The sequence below is a fragment of the Aegilops tauschii genome, chromosome 2, assembly GCF_002575655.3.
Source record: "Aegilops tauschii subsp. strangulata cultivar AL8/78 chromosome 2, Aet v6.0, whole genome shotgun sequence".
NCBI classification, from domain to species: Eukaryota; Viridiplantae; Streptophyta; class Magnoliopsida; order Poales; family Poaceae; genus Aegilops; species Aegilops tauschii.
Genome location: NC_053036.3, coordinates 456,866,485 through 456,887,298, shown reverse-complemented (window position 1 = coordinate 456,887,298; position 20,814 = coordinate 456,866,485). Strand labels below are relative to the sequence as shown.

The window sequence follows — 20,814 nt, the reverse complement described above, 5'->3', positions numbered from 1 at the left end:
GTTACCTTCTTACATGGTTCCACTATAAGCTCAGTCCAATCCTCATAGCCTTGTTGACAAATTCCATTCTCGTAGGCCTGTCAACATATTCCATTAGCACCATTTCAATTTTCCCAGTACCACTCTCTCATCTTCACAAAGATTCCATACAACTACTGAAGCTAAACTCGTAGGGCCGTGAACTAAACTCCCGATACATTTTGTAATACTGATGTGTTTGAGGCCAAACTTTAGTACATTCCCACGAGTCTTTGGAGTTGCAGTTAAGCTGCGAACACAATCATGAAAACATAAACTATACATTCGTCCAGGATGGCCGTCGCCGCCAACTCATCGAATATATTCGTGACGAGCACATTGACATAGTTGCAATCCAAGAGACCATGCGAACCGACTTTACCCTGGCCGAGCTTGAGCGCCTGAGCTCCCACCTGTTTGCCTGGCATTGGCTCCCTTCTAGTGGGATCGCCGGGCACTCTGGTGGCATCCTAATAGGTGTCAAGGATGCCACCTTTGAGGTTGGGAGCATGGACAGGGGTGAGTTCTTTGTGAGCATGGAAGTCTTCGAGCGCGCGCTGAACTTTAAGTGGGAGATCATTATAGTCTATGGCCCCGCCGACCACAGTCGCTCGGTGTCCTTCCTCGACGAGCTCTCGAGGAAGGTATCCGCGGCCCGCTTCCCGATCGTCGTCGGTGGCGATTTCAACCTTCTCCGCTCTGCGGAGGACAAGAATAACGACTTAGTTAACTTCCTGCGCATGCAGTTGTTCAACGATTGTATTGCGGACCTCGGGTTGCGGGAATTAGATAGGATTGATGCTAGGTTCACCTGGACCAATCGCCAGGCCGACCCAACGCTCTCTGTGCTGGATCGGGTCTTGGTTTCTCCTGAGTGGGAGTTGAGGTGCCCCCTTGCCTCCCTCCGCGCCATCACTCGTATTGGCTCGGACCACGTTCCCCTTCTTCTATCCTCTCTGGATGAAACACCCTCCCTCTGCCCCCATATTTCGCTTCGAGATGTTCTGGCTTAACCAGAACGGTTTCGTTGAGGCTGTGCGCGGCCGCTGCTGGAAGCCCGCCTTGCATCTCACCGATCCATCTCGGCGGTGGATGACTGGCACTTCTGCGCCAAGCGCGCCCGTCAGTTCATGAAGGTCTGGGGCGCGAATCTCGGAAGGGACCTCCGTCTCCGCAAAAAGGCCCTCCTTGACTCCATTCAGGCCCTGGATCTTCGGGCCGACTCGGTGGGCCTCTCTCCTGACGAGTGGATGCAGCGTTATGACCTTGAAGACCAGCTTATGGTCATATACACCGACGAGGAGGCGTATTGGCGCCTTCGAGGTACCCAAAAGTGGGTTCTCCAGGGTGACGCCAACACCGCCTACTTCCAGGCAATCGCCAATGGCCGGCGGCGACGTAATACCATTCCCCTTCTGTGGGATGGCGCGACGCTCCTCCAGCGGCCCGCTGACATCCGTGCTCATGTTGACGGCTTCTATCGAGCTTGTTTGCAGCCCCCCTAGGGGGGCTTAGCTCTTGCGCCACACTTCTGGGTTGGACCACAGTGTGTCTTGGCTGCGGACAATGCGGCTCTCACGGCCCTGTTCTCTGAGAAGGAAGTGTGGCTGGCAATTAAAGGGATGAACCCATCATCCGCCCCGGGTCCTGACGGCTTGCCGGTTAAGTTCTTTCAGACCTTCTGGCCCGCCATCAAACAGGAGATCATGGCCATCTTCGAGGAGTTTTATGTCAGTTCCATCGACCTCAAGCGCCTCAACTATGGCATTATCACTTTGATCCCCAAGGTCCCGGGCGCCTCCGACATCCGCCAGTTCCGCCCTATCACGGTGATCAATGTGATCTTCCGCATCCTTGCCAAGGGGTACGCCAATAGGGTGGCCCCTTTAGCTGACCGCATAACCCACCCGAATCAATCCGCCTTCATTCAGGGCCAATATATCTTGGATGGGGTCTTAGTCTTCCATGAAATCCTGCATGAGGTGCGATCCAAAAACCTCAAGGCGGTTTTCCTGAAGATTGATTTCCATAAGGCTTATGACACGGTTAGTTGGCCCTTCCTTCGGGAAGTGCTGCTTAGAAAAGGGTTCGATGATCGCTGGGTGTCCCGGTTCATGCAGATGGTGTCTTCCGGCCATACCGTGGTGAACATCAACGGGGAAATCGGGCCCTACTTCCCCACTTCCTGTGGGGTTAGGCAGGGTGACCCCTTTCCCCCGTTTCTGTTCAATATGGTGGTTGATGCCTTGGCCTCGATCCTGGATAAGGCCAAGGCCGCCGGCCACATACTAGGCATTACCCCGCACTTGGTGGAGGGGGGAGGCGTCTCCCTTCTCCAATACGCTGATGACACCATCATCATGGTCCAAGGCTCGGCGCCTGAGATCTCGAACCTCAAATTCCTCCTGCTGTGTTTTCAGCACCTCTCAGGCCTCAGAATAAATTTTGATAAAAGCGAGGTGATGATTATGGGCTATTCGCCCGATGAGAGCCAGAGCATCGCTAACCGGCTTAACTGTCGGTTGGGGACATTCCCCACTACCTACCTGGGGGTCCCCATTAGTGACTCCCGCCTGACCGTGGCCGACCTACGGCCCTCGGTGCTCAAGCTCCAACACCGCATCGAGCCGTGGCAAGGTCGTTGGCTCTCTAAGGCGGCTCGTACGATCGTCATCAACTCGTCCCTTTCCAGCCTCCTCCTATTCATCATGAGCTTCTATAGCTTCCCCGAGACTCTCCACCATGAGATTGGTTCGGTCCAGGCCCGGTTCTATTGGGCGGGCGAGGGCGACAAGCAAAAGTACCATATGGTGCGCTGGTCTGAAATCTGCAAGCCCCGGGATCAAGGTGGTCTTGGTATCATGTCCTCCAAGCGCATGAACCTGGCACTCCTCACTCGTTGGCTCTGGCGCATTGCGAATGGCGATGGCGACCTGTGGTTGCAGATCGTGCGCCAGAAATACCTGCGTGGTCAACCCCTCGCCTTCTGCGCCCGGACCGGAGGGTCCCAGTTCTGGCAATCTGTCATTCAGCTCCTACCGGTCCTCCGTATTGGGACATCCATCTCGATCGGAACTGGGTCATCCACGTTGTTTTGGCTAGACCGCTGGGCTGGGGACCTCCCCTTCGCTGCGAGATTCCCTGACCTCTTCTCCATCGCCGTTGACCCGAGGATTTCCGTTGAGACGACCCTTATTGACTTAGGGCGTCTCGCGTTCCGGCGGCCTTTTGGCCCCCCGGAAGTCGCCGCTTGGCACGATCTCCTTGATGCCGTCGCTCTTCATGAGCCTGACCTCTCTCAGCCTCTTGACCGGTTGTCTTGGCGCCTAGAACCTTCAGGCCGCTTCTCCACGCAGTCCTTATACCGCGCCATTGCCCCATCTCCTAGCCCGGCTATCTTCGAGTATATCTGGACCATCCGTCTGCCACTCAAGATCAGGATTTTCATGTGGCAATGGATCCGTGGCCGTCTTCCCTCTGGCGTGGAGGTGATTAAGCATCATGGTCCGGGTGACGGTCTATGCCCCCTTTGCGGGACGGAAGAAACTTTGAATCACATCTTCTTCTCGTGCGTGTCCGCCCAGTTCCTCTGGGGTTGCCTCCGGGAGGTGATCGGTGGGGTTTGGTGCAACACCAACTTCCCTGACCTCCTTGCCGAGATCCAGGCCACCCCCATATCGGGCCGCCACATTAGGTGGCTGCTCATTGGGGTTCTCGCCTGGACGATCTGGACTGTGCGTAATAAGCTTGTCATTCAACGGGCTCCTCTCCGACGCGCTACTGATGCTGTGTTCAAATTATGTGGTTATTTGCAGCTCTGGCGGCCGCTTAGCCGTCACCAGGACCGAGACGCCATCACCACCATCATCTCCGACCTTCGCGCGATGGCCCTCCGCTTGGCGCCGCCGCTCCCTCCGCCACCGCCCGAGCCAGATTAGCTCCCCTTTGATGTTGCGGTTGCGGTTGTCCCGCAGTCGTTTCTTTGTTTTTTTCTTTTGGGCTTGTTGAGCTATGCCCTCAGCAGAATCGATTCGTACTCTTTGTCCGTGCGACTGTGTGTGTGGGTGAACTTATGTGTACCGTTTGGCTGTGGTGGTTTGCTTTATTTATAAAGCGGGGCGAAAGCATTTTTCGGTAAACTATACATTTTTGAAAACTGCGCATGAAGCTAGTCCATAGCTGCGACCATAGCAGTATGCATATTCAAATTAGCAACCGAGATTTGACAAGACGCGCTAGGAAAGCAATGATCTCAAAATGCACATGCTGGCTGAATAATATAGTATACGTACATGACAACCATTCACAGTTGTAATGGTAACCATAGTATATAACTATATATACATAGTATATTACGCATAACTTCTCCTCATTCAATATATTTCAGATGCAAACAGTGACAAGCCAGAAATTATCAACATAGACAAATTAAAATTAGACCTACACAGTAAAAAAGAATAGTAACCTTTCTAGAAATTGTTTTAGTTTGGTAGGTCTTTAGCGCCTTGTTTTACGGTGACCATCTCCTATCACATATCACAGGTAAAATTCCACCCTTCCAGGTCGCCCTGCCATGGCCCTACTTAAGCTCCTTCTCGTTCTTACTCCGGTTCCAATTAAGCAAACCCCCTCTTCTCCCAAATATTGTCTAATCTTAAAAAAAAATCATCAGCACATCATGCAGCAGGAGAAAACCCATGCCAAATGTACAGCTGCAGGAGTGCCGAACAACAATGCTTTCAGCCAATCAACACTATTCAGAGAAAAAAATCGACAAATTGAAAAAGCTTGCATGATGGACTGGACAAAAAGATATACCTCTCCTCACATATAACTTGCAGATGAGGTCGTAGACCTGTACATATACCTCTCAGATATATCCTTCAGGCTCAGGTTCAGGTTTAGGGTCAAGTTCCTGGAAATGAGTTGCAATAAGAAAATCAGTGAGAAATTTACTCCCAACAAAGAGAAAATCAACAAAAGCCAAAATCAATGCCGAACTCGTCACCAGCATGCTGCACTTACTCCCTAAAAAAACATCCTGCACTTACCGAGACAGCATACCAATTCTTCCTCTCCTCTAATCTGGCGACTTGGCGAGATGTCGTGTGTGGTGACCTGCCTGCTGGAAAGAGCTGTCGAGGGAGGGCACGAAGAGGACCCTTTGTCAGTGAGCAGAGGAAGAGGCGAACGCAATCACACATGTATCGATCGATCGATGTATAACTATTCTCACCATCAAAATCAATTACAAGGTAATTCAGTAGTACCGATGAACCTGCTATGTCACAAGAACAACTAATTTATTCAGTAGTACACTGGTATTTGTTAACACTCTTGGTTGATACAGAGAATGAAGATAATGGTTTCTTTTACAATATACAGTTAAATGCCCGTGCGTTGCAACGGGAAAACATCAGTTATGTGAAACATCATTCACATCCAGCCAATTCTTACATGGCATTTGGTTTTCTTTTGTGAGCATATATATTCAGAGTTTGGCGCATCTTAAGATAGTGTAAGGCGGAAGTGATTAATACATATGTATCTTCCTTTCCCCGTTTCCAGCAGCGCACAACAATCCCTCAAAATCCCTAAAAAAACAATCCCTCAAAAAAAAAAAGCAGCGCACAACATCCTCTCGGCCTCTCCCCATCTCAGCCGCTGACCAGGGAGAGGGAGGGGGGCACCACCGGCCACCATAGCGACCTGCCCTCCGAGGAGCAGCCGCCGCCCGCCGGGATCTGGCGTCGGCTTAAGTTGTCATCTCGCCCTCGCGGTTCTTGCATCGCGCAGCCAGGGGCCACCCCCCTCCCCTGCTCCCTCCCCCTAGCGATCGGCGACGACTGCCTGTGCGGCCGCACCGTTATGTTGCCGGCCAACTACCCTGCGTCTCCACTCCTCCAAGGCTCCAACACCCCTTCGCTGACCCCCTGCCTGCCGGGTTGCCGGACAGAATTTTGTTGAGGCCAACCACATCACAAACGGCACACAGGTAAACTAACATCTTCCGCCAAATTCCCCATTTACTAAGTAGTAGCCTTATTTTGTTTAGTTGCTTACATCTCATGATAAGTAGTAGCCTGATCTTGCGTAAATTGCAAGGAAAATCATAGTCAGAGAAGAATTGATCTAGGACTTGTTAATATTGGTGAGTCATGCATGTACATGTGTCTATATTTGTGGATCTCAGACATCAGTCTTCAGGCGTTCATATATGTTTGTGCCTGCAGTCTTTCATTTAGCTCCGGATGCTGTGAAAAATCATCGTAGATTTATACTGTGCCATCTGCACAATGTCAAAATGTTTCTAATAGCCGAAGTTATTTTCTGCTACTTAGTCTAGTTTTGATGCACCCAGAATTTCGTTATAATTACCAAAATATTGCAGGTGTCGATGGAGGAACAGGTGGTAATGTCATTCTTGGTTTCTCAAGATCTGTCTGGGATTTCAGTAACTTGCAACATCACACGGTATGCTTTTGGTAATTAAACTTACATTTTGCTCCAGCAATGCATCTTACTGAAACCTTATAATAACCAATATCCTCAAGCGCCTTAATTGATCGTCGCTGTTGTAATAAAATAACACATATGATTCTCTGACTAAAAAAAGTTTATCCCAATTCTCTTCACCAAATCACGCACGACTTGTGGAATATTTTCTACGTATTCATTGTCCTTGTACGACAGCAAGTGTGCCAACACCTGATTCCGTAGGTCATAATCGTCCTGCACGTGAATTATGTTGTCATGCAAGGCTCACATCTAAAAGGACACATGAATGGTGAATGTAGAGTACTCACCGGGACAACTGGTAATCCATGTTCATGATCATGCCACGTGCGCATACTCTTTAAAACTAAAAACCCAGACATATTGCTCCATAGGAGTAAATGTTATTAGCAATATGATAGATGAAAATATGGTCAAATAATTGGAATATTAAGGTTATAACCTGTTTGGGTTTTTTGGAACTCCAATTGGTATGATGCGACGCCATCTAAAAACATCATCATTCCAGCCAGGAATTGCATCTTGTAATGCTATGTTTAGATGGAATGAAATACATTGAATCTTAAATATGTCCTTCTGTGAAGGATTCTTTTTCCATGCATCCGATAGGGGAAGAGGGTCAAGTATAGTGATTGTTCTATCCAATAGGTCGAACAGGAAGAGGATGAAGCGACCGGTTGTACAAAACGGCAACAAAATCTGTGTGAAGTAGGCTTTAGAAATAAAATACGGGGGTGAAAAGCACACACAGAGATGGGAAGTATGATTACCAACTTGCACACCGAGACGTCAAAGCACATATCAGGCCAACAATGAAATAGTTTTGCAATAATGTAGCGTTGGGCATCAAATGGTAAACGGAGTTTTGGATCTTGTGTAGAGTCATTTAGTATCATCTGAGAGGAAAGTAAAGGATTATTAACATTCTATGCGTTTATGGTTGCAATTATATGTGCTCGTCGCCGTAAAAAATAAGTATTATGAGATTTTAATAACTTACAGAAAATCTGAGATCCATATAGTGATATGGAGTGTCTTTAGCCCATTGAATGTCGTCTGTAGCATTTACTCGAACAGCCATATTAAAACTGTCGACATCAATAGCCCGTGTATTCTTTAGTAAGTCTTGTAGTTGTCTAAGACTTATACTTAGTGGGTAGGGCTTGGAGCTACGGATCCATTCTTGCCTATCAAATAAACCATAGCATCAACGATATAGTGAAAAAATAATATACATAAATGCAGATATTGTTATTTTGAAAGTTGACTTACTCTCGGGAATCTGCATTATGAATGGACATGATATGACCTCGAAGTTTGCAAAGTAGCTCATTTTTATTAAGTGGCATTCTCAGAACAACCATGGCAGGTGGCGGGTCCAATATTTCAACACCGTCAGTATCTATTATATCGTCTGCTGGATTATGGTACTCAGGAGTTCCTTTTATATCGTTCAGATCTGATTCATGGAGAATGATTGCTACTTTTTGCCTGAAGGGTTTGACATCTTCCTGCAAAAAAATAATTAGAATCAATATATTACAACATTGAATTAGATATGCAATACACTTTTTTCATCCTTCACAAATTACCTGTGTAATAGGATGTGACAGTTTGTGTCCTGTCCAGTATTCAATGAATTGTAGCATGAACAAGCCGCAAGATGATCTATTGGTTAAAAATATTGGGCACATTAGTAATAAGCAAACATAAGGAATTGTTGAATAATAATCAATAATTGTTACTGCTGCTCTCATTTCGCATTTTCTCATGTGATGATTTCAAACATACCCATCAGATTGAATTCGATCTTGAATATACTCTTTTATAGTCCATCTAGTTACATCAATATCTAGCCAAGTACCTAGGTTAAACCCATTCATCTTAGAAGCAATCTTTAGATGCGCCTCAAGCCCCTGAAGCTGTTAAATAGAAAAAAGAGTATGATAATATAGGTGAAACTAAATGCATGAATTCCAAGTACAGATATAGTAAAATCATACCGTAAGTTGTAGATCAGCTTGGCTCATTCGAGAACCAAAAGAATCGAGTACTTGTATCTCGCGTTGTTCAATATTGACAACAGATAGATACTCATGACCGTGCGTGAGTGGCGCAGAAGCACGTTGGCTGGATCATAGCCCTCATTTTATTCTACATAGTCTATGAGCTGATAACATATTATGGTTTCAGTTAAATGAAATTCAGAGAGGCCGTCCCTCTTTAAAAAAATAAATGTAAAGCTGATAGTAAGAACATTATCTTTGGTTGAATGAAGCGCACATTTTTTTCTACTAAAAGAAGTTAAAGCCAGATACACCTTACATTTTCGAATTTTCAAAAAACCTAATGCACATAATAATTTGTAATGTAAAGCATATTTCAAAAATTATAGCCCTAATTTACAAGTCGCATCTAGGCCTCAAATACGATGTACAAATACTTCATCATCATTTCAGCAAGCTACCTTGGAAAGTATATACATCAACTACATTGAAAATATTATGCATGATTTTACATATCAGAAAAGAGTGAAGAGAAATAAAATATCGAATTAGTGAGATGTCAAGAAGCTTGCAGGTAGGTGATTTGCTTGGACATGAACCATCTTCCTCTACTCGAGATAAAACATATCAAAAGACAAGCAGAATTTTCACTTCAACTCTGGCATTCATGCACTCAAGAATTTATACTTAGGTACACTGGTCCGGTTTCTCTCAGTAACACATGATAACAAGATGCAAGTTATTAACACAAATGACTCCAGGACAGAGGTGACCTGCACAAAATAAATCTCAGATAAATTAAAAACTATTTCATTATCTAATTTTATTGTGAAATAAAAATATTGCCATACGTAATAAAATGATAGAGTGGAAATATAACTGCCAAATTTCTCACCTATGATGTAAGGATCTCTTTATAGACGATGTTCTTCGTGTACGTACCAACAGGATAATCGCAGCTCTCGTTTTTGCTGCAGGTGATTCTTGGTGATAATTCTTCGTAGAGAAACATGTTTGGTAAGTGCATTGTAATATTGACTCCCACCTTTTTATTTACATATAAAGAGGACCACTTGGAAATTATAAATTTAAATGTAAATCTGACTTTTTATGGGGAATAACATCATGTCGTTCAGATAATTTGATTTCCCTTTGTGATATTCTTTGGCTTTAGTACCTTTATATTTACATATAAAGAGGACCACTTGGAAATTATAAATTTAAATGTAAATCTAACTTCTTATGGGGAATAACATCATGTCGTTCAGATAATTTGATTTCCCTCTGTGATATTCTTTGGCTTTAGTATATCTCAGGTCAAAGTTGTCAGAAGTTCAATGCTTCATAACTAAAACATAATCTCCTTTTTGTTATTTTATTGGCATCATGATGTGTGCCCGTATGCTCCCGTGTCGCGTCAAAGAAAAAATTCAACTCCCGATACAACGCACGGGCGTATACCTAGTGGAATTTAAAGAATTGCGGTAGTGGAGAAAAGGTGAGAGCAAGGTACCATTTCGATTAATTGAAGCTGAGTTTTGTTCAACTGTTCAGCGCCGCGCTCCTACTGTATGCCTCCAGTACAGACTCCTGTCAAACTCGTTAGGCTGGAATAACAAAATTTTGGTGTTCACAAAGAAAAGCGTGAACAAGTTCTTCCTAACCAGATGGTTCAATAATCACTGACCTTGTGAAACTTGATACACCTGCATATAGCAGCAACACATGAAGATGTAAAATTTCAGAGATGAGGTTGAATATAGCAACAACAAAAAGAATTGGACATCAGGAGGCGGCCATGGCATGGGACGGCGGCGGCTACGCGCGGCGCCGGCGCTCGGGAAGACGGAGGACCATGGAGGCGCGCGGAGCGAGGCGCAGAGGAACGGATCTGGTCGCGCAGAGGCCCACTTGCGGGAGAGGCAGGGAGGCGGCCATGGCAGGTCGTTTTGGAGGGAGGCGTCCATGGCATGGGACGGCGGCGGCTGAGCGCAGCGCCGGCGCTCGAGAAGACGGCGAACCATGGAGGCGCGTGGATCGAGGCGGAGACGCACGGATCGACGCGGAGACGCACGGATCTGGCCGCTCCCAGGTCAGATCTGGCCGCAGTGGAGCTCCACATCGGGATCCATGGTGCTCCATCGGGATCCAGGGGCCAGAGACAAGATTTGTGAGAGAGAGGTCGGGAAGGGAGAAGGGAGAAGAAGAGAGATAGGGCGCGCGGGAGGAGTTACGGGATGAAGGCTGGAGGTCGGTAGCGGTGGCGCTGGACGCCGGCGTGAGATGCAAGCCAGAGGGAGAAAACCGTGAGGGAGAAAACCGGGAGGGGGGAAAGAAAATCAGTGGGACGAGAGGTGGGTCGGGACGGGAGGAAAGAAAATCAGGAGCGAGGGGGTCGTACGAAAGGCTTGACGAACGTAAGAGGGAAAACGGAACACTACGTTTCTTTTAGATAGTAGAGATTACATGTATAACATGAAGACGTAGTACATCAAAGATAATGATTTCTTTAACAATCTTTGACGCAGCTTCTTCAGTTGAGAGGACGCAACTTCTTTAACAATCCCTTCATTAAAAAAAAAACGCAAGCCGGCGCCCGCCGCTCGGGGATGCCTGCTGAGACGCTGCTGTCGCCGTCCCTTGGTCCTCGCCGAACCTCTTTGTCACATTGTCCAGGAAAGCGCCGAATCTTGGATTGGTGAGTCTGGCACGCAGCAGACCACATCGACGCCCACCTTGTCCCGGCAACCGCGGTGCGACCCCTCCATCCAGCGCACCATGAAACGGCACAGAGCTGGTCACCCGGGCGGAGATCGCCACAGCGGGCGTCGTCGAGGGTGGGGCACGTAGCGGCCGAGACGAAGAAGGATCGCTCGATTGACCGGACGGCTGGTCCTGTCCTTGCACGACTGCTCCTGCCGCCTCCCCTTGCGCGTGCAGGTCGGCACCGCTTGTGCCCTCGCCGGCCGGCGGCTGCGGCGGACAGGAGCGGCGCTGCCAGCCGGGCCACTGTGCCGGGGGAGGCACGGCCGGGCGCGCCTCTGCCGGAGGTCGCCGGATCCAGCGCTAGGACATGGGTCCGCGCCGCCATCAGATGGGCTCATCGGCGGCGGCAGTCCGCGGGGGAGCGGAGGATCTGCGGGAGACGTGGGTAGCAGAGGAGTAGCGAAGGTCGTGGGCTCGTGGCGTTCATGCAGGCAGTTTTGTTCAGGACTGGCGAGGATTAGTGGTGCGGGCCATCTGTGCGGGTCGTTTCGCTTACTGCGTGATTAGTGGCTTGCTAGTGTTAAACATAAAGAGACCGTGGACCATTAGATCTTGATGATGGATGGGTGTGATTGTTTGGATCTGCCCCTCTTTTTCTTTTATAGTGGTAGTAGATGAGAACACAAAAATGGATACAAAAGCGGGTGCACATGCGCCGGCCAATACCTCTGTGGCTCCCCATGACGCATGACGCGGTCTCTGCAGCTTCCCACAACGCACGGCGCGGTCAGCTCGTGATGGGACACGCGACGCGCATGGCTCAGGCGATGAATTCTAACCCAGCCTATGAACGATCTTACCAAGCCCACCAGTCATTGGACGTCACAAAACAATTCCGGGTCAAAAAACGCTGTAAAAATTGAACGGCTGGCACAGCAGGATTGACCAGACCAGGGCAGATCGAACGGGCAAAAACGAAGGAAATCGAGGAAGCCCTCGAGTGAGCGGGTCGCCCAGCCACCTTATATGTTAAAATATACCCCATTGTCTGCATCGACAGAACAAATGTTGAGATGCATATTACTTACAAATCCATGCGAGAAATAGGAGGATGTGCATTATGGAACTTGGCGCAACGGTGACAGTACTGCCAAGTACTCCGGCACCCTGATTGTACATCAACATATTCCGGCACAAGATCACTGCACTTCAGCTTTGTTGTCTACGTCCACGTATCAATTGCAAAACCACGAAACTTCAGTTCAATGGTTTAAGTTACATAAAAATTGCTGGCATAAGAACTTCAATGCATCACAATGACAACATCACTAACAAACTAGCCAGTGGCTCTTCTTGAGGTTTTCAAAGGTACCCGGTTGCCTCTTTAAAACCAACCTTCACGTGTGTTGTAGACTCTGACATGAACTTCTCCAAGATACTGTTTGCAGCATCTCATCCTTTTGTTTAATCTTAATTTTATTGACTAACTGTCGCTACAACCGATACTTGTTCTCTCTGAGTCCACAAGAGATTTCTCATCTGAGAATAAGTAGAGCAAGAAAATAAAAACCCCCAACTTATGACTATCATCTTAATTACTAACATACTGGAACAAAGGGGAAATCGACCTTTTAAATCTTCAGGTTTGCTCCGTCTCAGAGTACTTTCTATCGAGCTCACACACATCCCTCATGTGTAGCATCGCTCTAGTTCATTTAGAGATTCAACGCTGTGGAAAATCATTGCATCGAATAAATCATATTAATACCCAAGTCGAGAGACCCTGCAAAAAAAGACAGGCCCAAATGTGATCTCATATACTGGAAGTATGCAATCAATAGAAGGACAACACTTGTAGGTTGTAGCCCCCTCACAATCACAAGAAAAGAAAGCCAAAACTATCATCAACCACAAAGTACTTTTCTTGGCGTTGAAGTCCAATTTGTCTATTATGCGCGGATGATCATATTAGAAGAGCGCCAAACATGATTGAATAGATTGTAAATATATGACCAAATGCATAAGGGACGCATTGATTAAACTTTTTGTACAAACAAAAACGAATTAAGCCGAAATGCAGGCGGCAGGAGGATTTTTTTAATCTTCTGAAGTCATGCATTAACCAAAGCAAAAGACAACATGTTATCACAAATTCAATCCAGAAGACACAATTCCTGACTAAATATACTGCTTAGTTTAAGAACCACTTAAAATGAGCATGGTTTATATGTCCTCTAGTATATGTGCACTGCTTCAGAACTTTATTCTCGACAGTCGGCTTATATGTTTCAACTGACACATTTGGTGTTGATTTAATTCAGAAACCAATGTACTCTCTAATAAAAGATTTCTTACATTCAGAGTTTATTTCCTAACACACATTCAGAAGAAATTAATTAGTGTAGAATCTCATTTTCACAATCTGAATATTCCTGCATTTCTGTACATTATTGAACAAAAAATCAAGGGAATGAACTCACAACCAAATTATAATCTTCGCACCATGAACTAACAAATGAAATTTCATATTTTTTACTTTTGCATCTAATCAAAAATGTCATTCCATTAGTGGCCATGAAGGCATACTTTTTCACTTTTGCCGATTCCACATTAATATGGAAAATAATACTGCATAAACCTTATTCATGGATCTCCTTGTGATTGTGAAGGCACACGATTCTGTGACAGTTTGCCAAGCAGCAAGGAAGCAGGGGCAATTTCAGCCTGGGCCTCTTAACTCTTTTTATCTCGGATGGGCGAGCACGCCCCTCGTCCATGTGCCCGCATCGATGCCCCAGTGGTTGTCTCCAAGCATGTACTGGCAGTCTAGCATAGATCAGAGTTATGACAGAGATAAAAGAGGAAAAGGTAGAGGCCACGTACTGATGCATTTTCAACTTACCATAATCAACAACGTAAAAAGAGAATCTAACCACATACTATTTGGGCCCTGTTCGGAACTTCCCTGCTCTGCGGAGTTGGGGAGCTGGGTTTTGGCAGCTCCGTCAAATTAAGTTAAAGTCTGGTCCGCTCCGGGAGCGGAGTTAAAGGAGCCGAGAGGAACCGAACACTCCTTTAGAATCCGTAGTGCTGCATGTATGCCTTTTTCTCCAATATATAAACCATGCAATGCTCCTCTCCTAAGTATCACACATACAGGGGGAAATGTCAAAATTAGATTGAAACAAAATAGTACAGAAAATTGCAAGTTTCAGGTGTGTCACCTGCTTGGGTGACCCATGGAAATTTACTTAAAACAAGAACGGAGATGGGAGATGGTATGGTTTTATACAGATGCACATATGGTTAAACTTTTAAAATACTTATTGAGTGCAATTTTCCTCTTGTAAACAATACTAAATAATAAGGCTAAAAAATACTAAAAAATAAACAGCAAATGATGATCAAGTTTATTTATAAATAGCAGCCATGAGTCCCTTATCCTAAAATCTCAATTAAATCAGCAGAAGAAAAAAACCATGAATTCAGCACCATTCCTTTGTCATCAGGAGCCATGCATCTCCACTTTTTCCAACAAAAGCATAAATTAATTTAAATGTAACTTTGGTGCATTTTTGTTTTACTTTCTTAACTTTCAGGTGCAGCTAGAAACAAAAATTGTCATCTCGGTGAGGGATGAATCGTTGATCCAAACTCAAAAATCCAATCCCACAAGTACCTTGCACCATAGATCATATATAAAATTGGATATGGTAACTATCTTGGACAGAAGTAGTCACCTAAGTTCCAGGGATTTGATGCATAATTTCAGTTGAACACAACTTTCAACCAGAATCATGATAGATCAGAACATGAGTGGATCATCTGCCTACTTACAGCCTCTAAAATCGATTTAGTTGTGTCGACGGAACTTATTCTTTGCCTTGATCAGTGGAAATATGAGCATGCACTCTTTACTTGGATAACTGAACCAGATCAGATTATATTGACCTAATTAGTTACTCCCTCCGTCCCCGAATAAGTGTACTTCTACGTTTTGTCCTAAGTCAAAGTTCTAAGAACTTGACCAACTATATAGAAAAGAGCAGTAACATATATGACCAAATTGGTATATTATGAAAATACATTTCAAAATGGATCTATTGATACTAATTTAGTGCCATAGATGCTGCTAATTTTTCCTATAAAGTTGGTCAAAGTTATAAAACTTTGACTTAGGATAAAAGCTAGAAGTACACTTATCCGTGGACGGAGGTAGTATTTAGCTTAATAACAAGTTGTAATAATTAAATTTTGAGGAGTAAAACAAAACAAAAATTGTCTGAACCCAGTGTGTCATGAATAATAAGAACTATAGCATTTTAACTCTCTCATGTTATTCCAAGCTTAACAGTCAGAAGGAGAAAAAATTTCAAAGAAATGTGCATGACCTAAGTAACTAATATATGTATGTAAACATGGAGCAACATAACAGAAGGCTAAATACTATATATATCATGAATCAACAAATGTACATTTCCAAGAAAGGATTTCTGTTCCAAATGCACGCACCAATCCTTAGTGATAAGAGATGTAGACACACAATTAGCATACCAGGAAGTACATCAGTACTATGTACTCTAATCTTCCACATTTCTAGTACAATAGTTATTTAGGAGATAGGGAAATATTAAATGAATTTCCTTCAATAATCTGCAATATAATTTTGGAATTAGAGAAACTTGTCAATAATTTTGGAGATCTGCAAGAAGTAAACCTTCCATAGCATCAAATGGATAAGAGTATGCACATAGAAAATAAGTAACCCTTCCATAACATCAAATGGATAAGAACACAACGAAAATTCCATGATCCATCTTTCACAAACATTTAATCACAATTTGGAAAGTTAAAATAAGTCTTTGGTTGATAAAAAAGATAAAATAACTCAACAGTCCTTGGTTGCTAAAAAGCTAAATTAACTGAACAATCTTTATTTTTTGATAAACAAATGCTAAAATAACTGAACTGGGGAAGCTTGTTGCATGACCATATAGCAAATGAATGTTCTAGAAGTGTGAGAAAATGACAATCCTTGCAGATAGCATAAGCAGCAAACATTACTGTAAGCTAAAATAATTGTGTGAACCCATGTAGGAATGTGAATGATGGTAGAGAAAAAAAATACAGACTACCTACACATGGAAAAACATATGTACAGAAATCACTACGGGAAAAGAAAAGTAAAGATTGATTCAGAGGGGATTGACTTGGCATAAAAACCACCATGATCTTAAGTTTGCTAAATATTGTAGTATCCCATTCACTCATGACACGTACATTGGTCTAAAATCAAGATTGTTGAAGCAACATGACATAAACAAACTTGCAGAATACACTATCATCGTTGTTTTCTTCTTTCCCAATTTCTCTTAACCGAGCATGCTTTAAACAGTCCTATTTATAGTATAACCATCTACAATCAACGCCCTAAAGTTCATAAAGTATACACATGAACAAACAGTCCTATTTGCCTGCTACTCGAGAAATTCATAACGAAAAGCATAAAGTATAAATTGCTGTACAAACACTCCTAATTATAACTGCAGCATATACTTTATAAATTTCTTTGTAAACGAATCATAGCATCTACATGAACAAACAGTCCTACTTATAACTGCAGCACCTACTGTCCTAATTATAAAGTATCTGAATGCATTCGTGTAGGCAGCAAATTATGATATAAATTGCAGGCAAATAGGACTACAACCGAATCAAAATAAATATTTTCTTGGAGAAGAGGTAGCTTATGTAAGTGAATGGTGGAGCTATATATTTCAATAGTGAAGCCATGTGTTATCTTTTCTCCTCAAGTGGCTTGATGGGGGCATGATCCACTCTTTCCACTGAAGCTGTGCTAGAACAGTCACTTGTTGAAGAGTCCTTTAGACAAAACTTGCAAACCGGAAGACTTATTAAGGGTGATCTGATAAAATCTTTGCGAGCTGATTTACGACTAATTACATAGCTCTATGTGATATTTTTTCCATAAATATACATATAAATGCGGGAGGTTCATGCTTTCTACATGTATTATGAGGTGCACCTTTGGAATCACTTGTCCGTTGGTGCGCGACCACAGCAGCGATAGGACTGTATTATGAGGAGCAGGAAGTAGTGGAAGGACGACGAAGTCCAGCTCATAAAGTTCAGCAAAGTCTTTGCTCCTGTACTCCCAGATCCTTGTGATTTGGACAGTAAACATCCAGCGATAGGACCTTCTGTTCATGTCTTTTGGTAGCGGCCCTTCCATCGGTTAAACCTTGCTCATGGTCAAATAAGGCAGAATATTTATCCATTGCTCACTGTCAAGAAAAAGCACAGATAGCGATGCATTTTTATCACTTTTGATAAGAAACGTCTAGTTCATTGCTGCGCAGTTCATGCCATACAGAGATTCAACTTTTAGTAAAGCAAAGCAATTCATGTTTTCCAAAAATCCGATGTTAAAAATAGTACTGATCAGGGAGGAGGAAGCAACGCTGTAATAATGCTCTGCAAAGGGTGATCGGGTGTGACTGTGTGAGCACAAAGCAGGCAAAATATATATGTTCAGTCTAGGCATATTTCATCAAATCGTAGAATCTAAGGGAGCGTTCGGTTTCTCTCCGCTCCTTTTAACTCCGCTCCCGGAGTGGACCAGACTTCAGCTCACTTTAACGGAGTTGCCAAAACCGAGCTCCACCAACTCCGCGGAGTGGAGGAGTGGAGAGATTCCAAACGGGGCCTAAGTTACTGTTGTCCAGCAATGGATGGAGCAGAAAGATGAGAAAACCACAAGGCCCCACGCATGCACAACACAAACAAATACAGTAGTGACAAAAGGATGAACCAGAACTGAAAGAAAGCAAAAGAACAAAAGATGCAAGAGACAAAATGAGAGAGAACACCTCCAGCAGAAACAACAGGCCACCTTCGTTCACGAATCTCTTTCTTGTCGCCATCCGGCGACAATCAAGCTCCATGACTGGCTGGCCCACTGAAAATGGATGTCAAACTAATAAGGCACCAAATAAAAGAAGAATGACAAAAAAGAAATCATGCAGAGGACGAACCAGGGAACAGGATCATCGGGGCTCTCCCAGAAGAACCGGCGGCGCGACCTCCGGTGCCTCCTGGCGCCGCCATCACGGGCAGCCCACCCTACAGAAACCCATATCCGGCGACAGGCTGCTCCACTTGCCCATCGCCTCCGGCGACACGCGGGAGCTGCACATGGTGCTGCTGCCCGTGCCCATGGCGCACTGCGGCGGCTGCCCATGGCCGGGGAGGTTGCCCGCGAATAATGAGCTGGCGAGCGCGCCGCAGGGAGTACCACTGGCCGTCGCCCACCGCCGCCCGGCGAGGTCGCTGGCGAGCGCGCCACTCCGCTGCCTGCTGATCCAGGTCGCGATGCATGGCTCGACATTGAAGTGCCCTCAGCTACCTCTCCACGTCCAACGACCAGGCAGCTTCTCCGATTTGAGGCGAGCACAAAAATCCAGATGGGAGGAGAGGTGCCTCCACTTGAGAGATGTGGAGCACCGGGAGGGGAGGGGAGGGAAAGAAGGCGAGGAGGGCGCCGCACTCAATCTAGTATGAAAATGGCACACTACACTATGGTACTACAGCGAGAAAAGTGCATAGTGATAGTGCAGCTGTGCTATGGATAATGTGACAACCACACAATGGTTTATATTGTCAATGGTAAAAAAAATGGCAACTGCAGTGGGAGAATCATAAGAAGTGACGTGATGATGTTGTGGATCTCTACCAAAATGAAATCGATAGGCGTGTATCACACTCTTGTGCATGGACTATCAATTAAATCGCCCCCATGCACTCAAAACACTCAACGAATAATTATGCACTCGGACTGAAGGATAATCATGCAGATTCAAAAAATGCCAAAGCTTATTTGATTCGTCTCACAAGCAAAAAGCAGAACGGTTACCAAGTTTTGAACATCATGCATGTTTATTCTCAAACACATGTTCTGAATCTCTTTACTCTCCCCGTCAAGCACACCGTTGGCCTACGGAGGAGAAGCACCCTACCATCAGCACTTCAGCAGCACCGTTGTCTTCTCTACTGCAGTTCGCCCCGCGCCTCTGCCCAGACGGCACCACGCCCCTCCTCCACAATCCACGCCAGCCGTGCGCCCTCCACCCCCTCGAAACCGCGCGCCTACTCCTCCTCAGCCGGCGCAGATCGAGCGAGCCTCCCTCGTCCACCAGACCCACCACCCCAAAATCAGACCTCCGCCGCTCCCACGACGGGGCATTGCCGTGGTTGCTGCCATGAAGCCGCTTCCACGACGATGGCTAGTGTGGTTCCTCTCCGCGACCCCCCCTTCGATCCACCCTATTCGTCCCCATGGCGTCGATTTCTAAAATTGTCGCTTCGCCCCGCTCAACCGAGAGGAGGAAAAAAACGTGCGAGGGAACATAACATCGGCGAACTCACCCGATCGGAGTTGCCTGCGCGCCGAGGAGCAGAGGGATCCGAGAGGGGAGTAGCCGTCTCCGCCTTTCCCGCGAACCCCACCGGGGTGGAGGACGAAGGGGAATGAGGAAGAGAACAAACAGCACCGCTTCGGGCAGAAAAATATCCTGGGACTTTGTTTTTTTGAAGGGAAAAATATCCTGGGACTAATTTGAGGGGGGGCGTTTCGACTTTCGCTCGTTTTGGGGCCGTGTGATCGACCCGTAGCGCGCCGCCGAACACGATACGATATTTCAGGTACGAATTTTGTCCGACACAGCAGATCGAACCGTACGTGAGCTGGACTCAAAGTGCAGCGACCGCTGGATTTTGCATCGTAGGAAAATCTATATAAACTGGACGGTGTTGATTCTAAAATAAACGGGGCGGTGTTGGACGCACCGTACGCAACGGATCCAGATCGGTCTTCCGGCAGGAAGGTTTTCCCACATAAATCTTGCAGGATTTAGGTTAGAACTCGACTTACCCCACCCGAGCTGCGATAGAAAGCCTGCCAACGCCGTCGCCCTTATAATAATTAGAAGCAACATTACGCGCAATAATTAGGTTTTATTAGCCTATTTGCACGTATGGATATGGATATCATGCCTGCCTCTCAAGGCAGCAGGTAAGTACGTCCTTGATTGTTGTAGTTTTTGCAAATATTGTTTTTTGCTAATGTTAAAATATAACATCAGGTTAAGCATGATAAATCAAACGTTTCACGTCAAATTATGTTATCGCGAGGATGACAAGTTCTTTTAGCAAGCATGGTAAATCCTTGCCATGTTCAATTTTTTGCCAGGACTTGTCATGCTTTCTAAAATAATTGTCATCCTCGCGACAACATAATCTATCATCTCAAACATGATTTGACATGCTGAAAAATCCGATGTTTGATTTGTAGCGAAATCCATATGTTTAACCTCAAATCTATATCGTTGTTTTTTTTCGTGGGTGTGTTTTTATATCATTAACAACATGCGTTATTGTGTTATATATGTATAATTCTAGTTATCCCTTTTCAGTTTGTTCAATATAGTGGTAATGCTAGTGCTGGCTACTCTTTTAGTAGTTAACTTTTTGAAACTCATCTCATAACCTA

At 45.2% G+C, this 20,814-nt stretch overlaps 1 protein-coding gene across 4 annotated transcripts; it reads right to left on the bottom strand.

The window, feature by feature from the left end:
- Positions 1-6,549: 6,549 nt before the first annotated feature.
- On the bottom strand, positions 6,550-19,859 carry LOC120961955 (uncharacterized). Of its 4 annotated transcripts, none has more exons than XR_012203007.1 (13): positions 18,302-19,859; positions 18,137-18,225; positions 14,149-17,508; positions 13,885-14,072; positions 12,875-13,029; positions 9,436-12,785; positions 8,538-9,313; positions 8,326-8,456; positions 8,127-8,202; positions 7,535-8,045; positions 6,977-7,430; positions 6,825-6,900; positions 6,550-6,750 (listed from the first exon to the last, which is right to left on the bottom strand). XR_012203007.1 is itself a non-coding variant. In XM_073508789.1 (13 exons), the coding sequence occupies exons 7-10, from the start codon at positions 8,562-8,564 to the stop codon at positions 7,803-7,805; spliced, it is 477 nt and encodes a 158-aa protein (XP_073364890.1). In that variant the 5' UTR covers positions 8,565-9,313; positions 9,436-12,785; positions 12,875-13,029; positions 13,885-14,072; positions 14,149-17,551; positions 18,137-18,225; positions 18,302-19,858; the 3' UTR covers positions 6,550-6,750; positions 6,825-6,900; positions 6,977-7,430; positions 7,535-7,802. The 4 variants fall into 4 exon arrangements, 1 of the variants encoding a protein (XP_073364890.1); XR_012203008.1 differs by lacking the exon at positions 18,137-18,225 and having other exon boundaries at positions 14,149-14,386; positions 17,293-17,551; positions 19,692-19,858; XM_073508789.1 differs by having other exon boundaries at positions 14,149-17,551; positions 18,302-19,858.
- Positions 19,860-20,814: the final 955 nt, after the last annotated feature.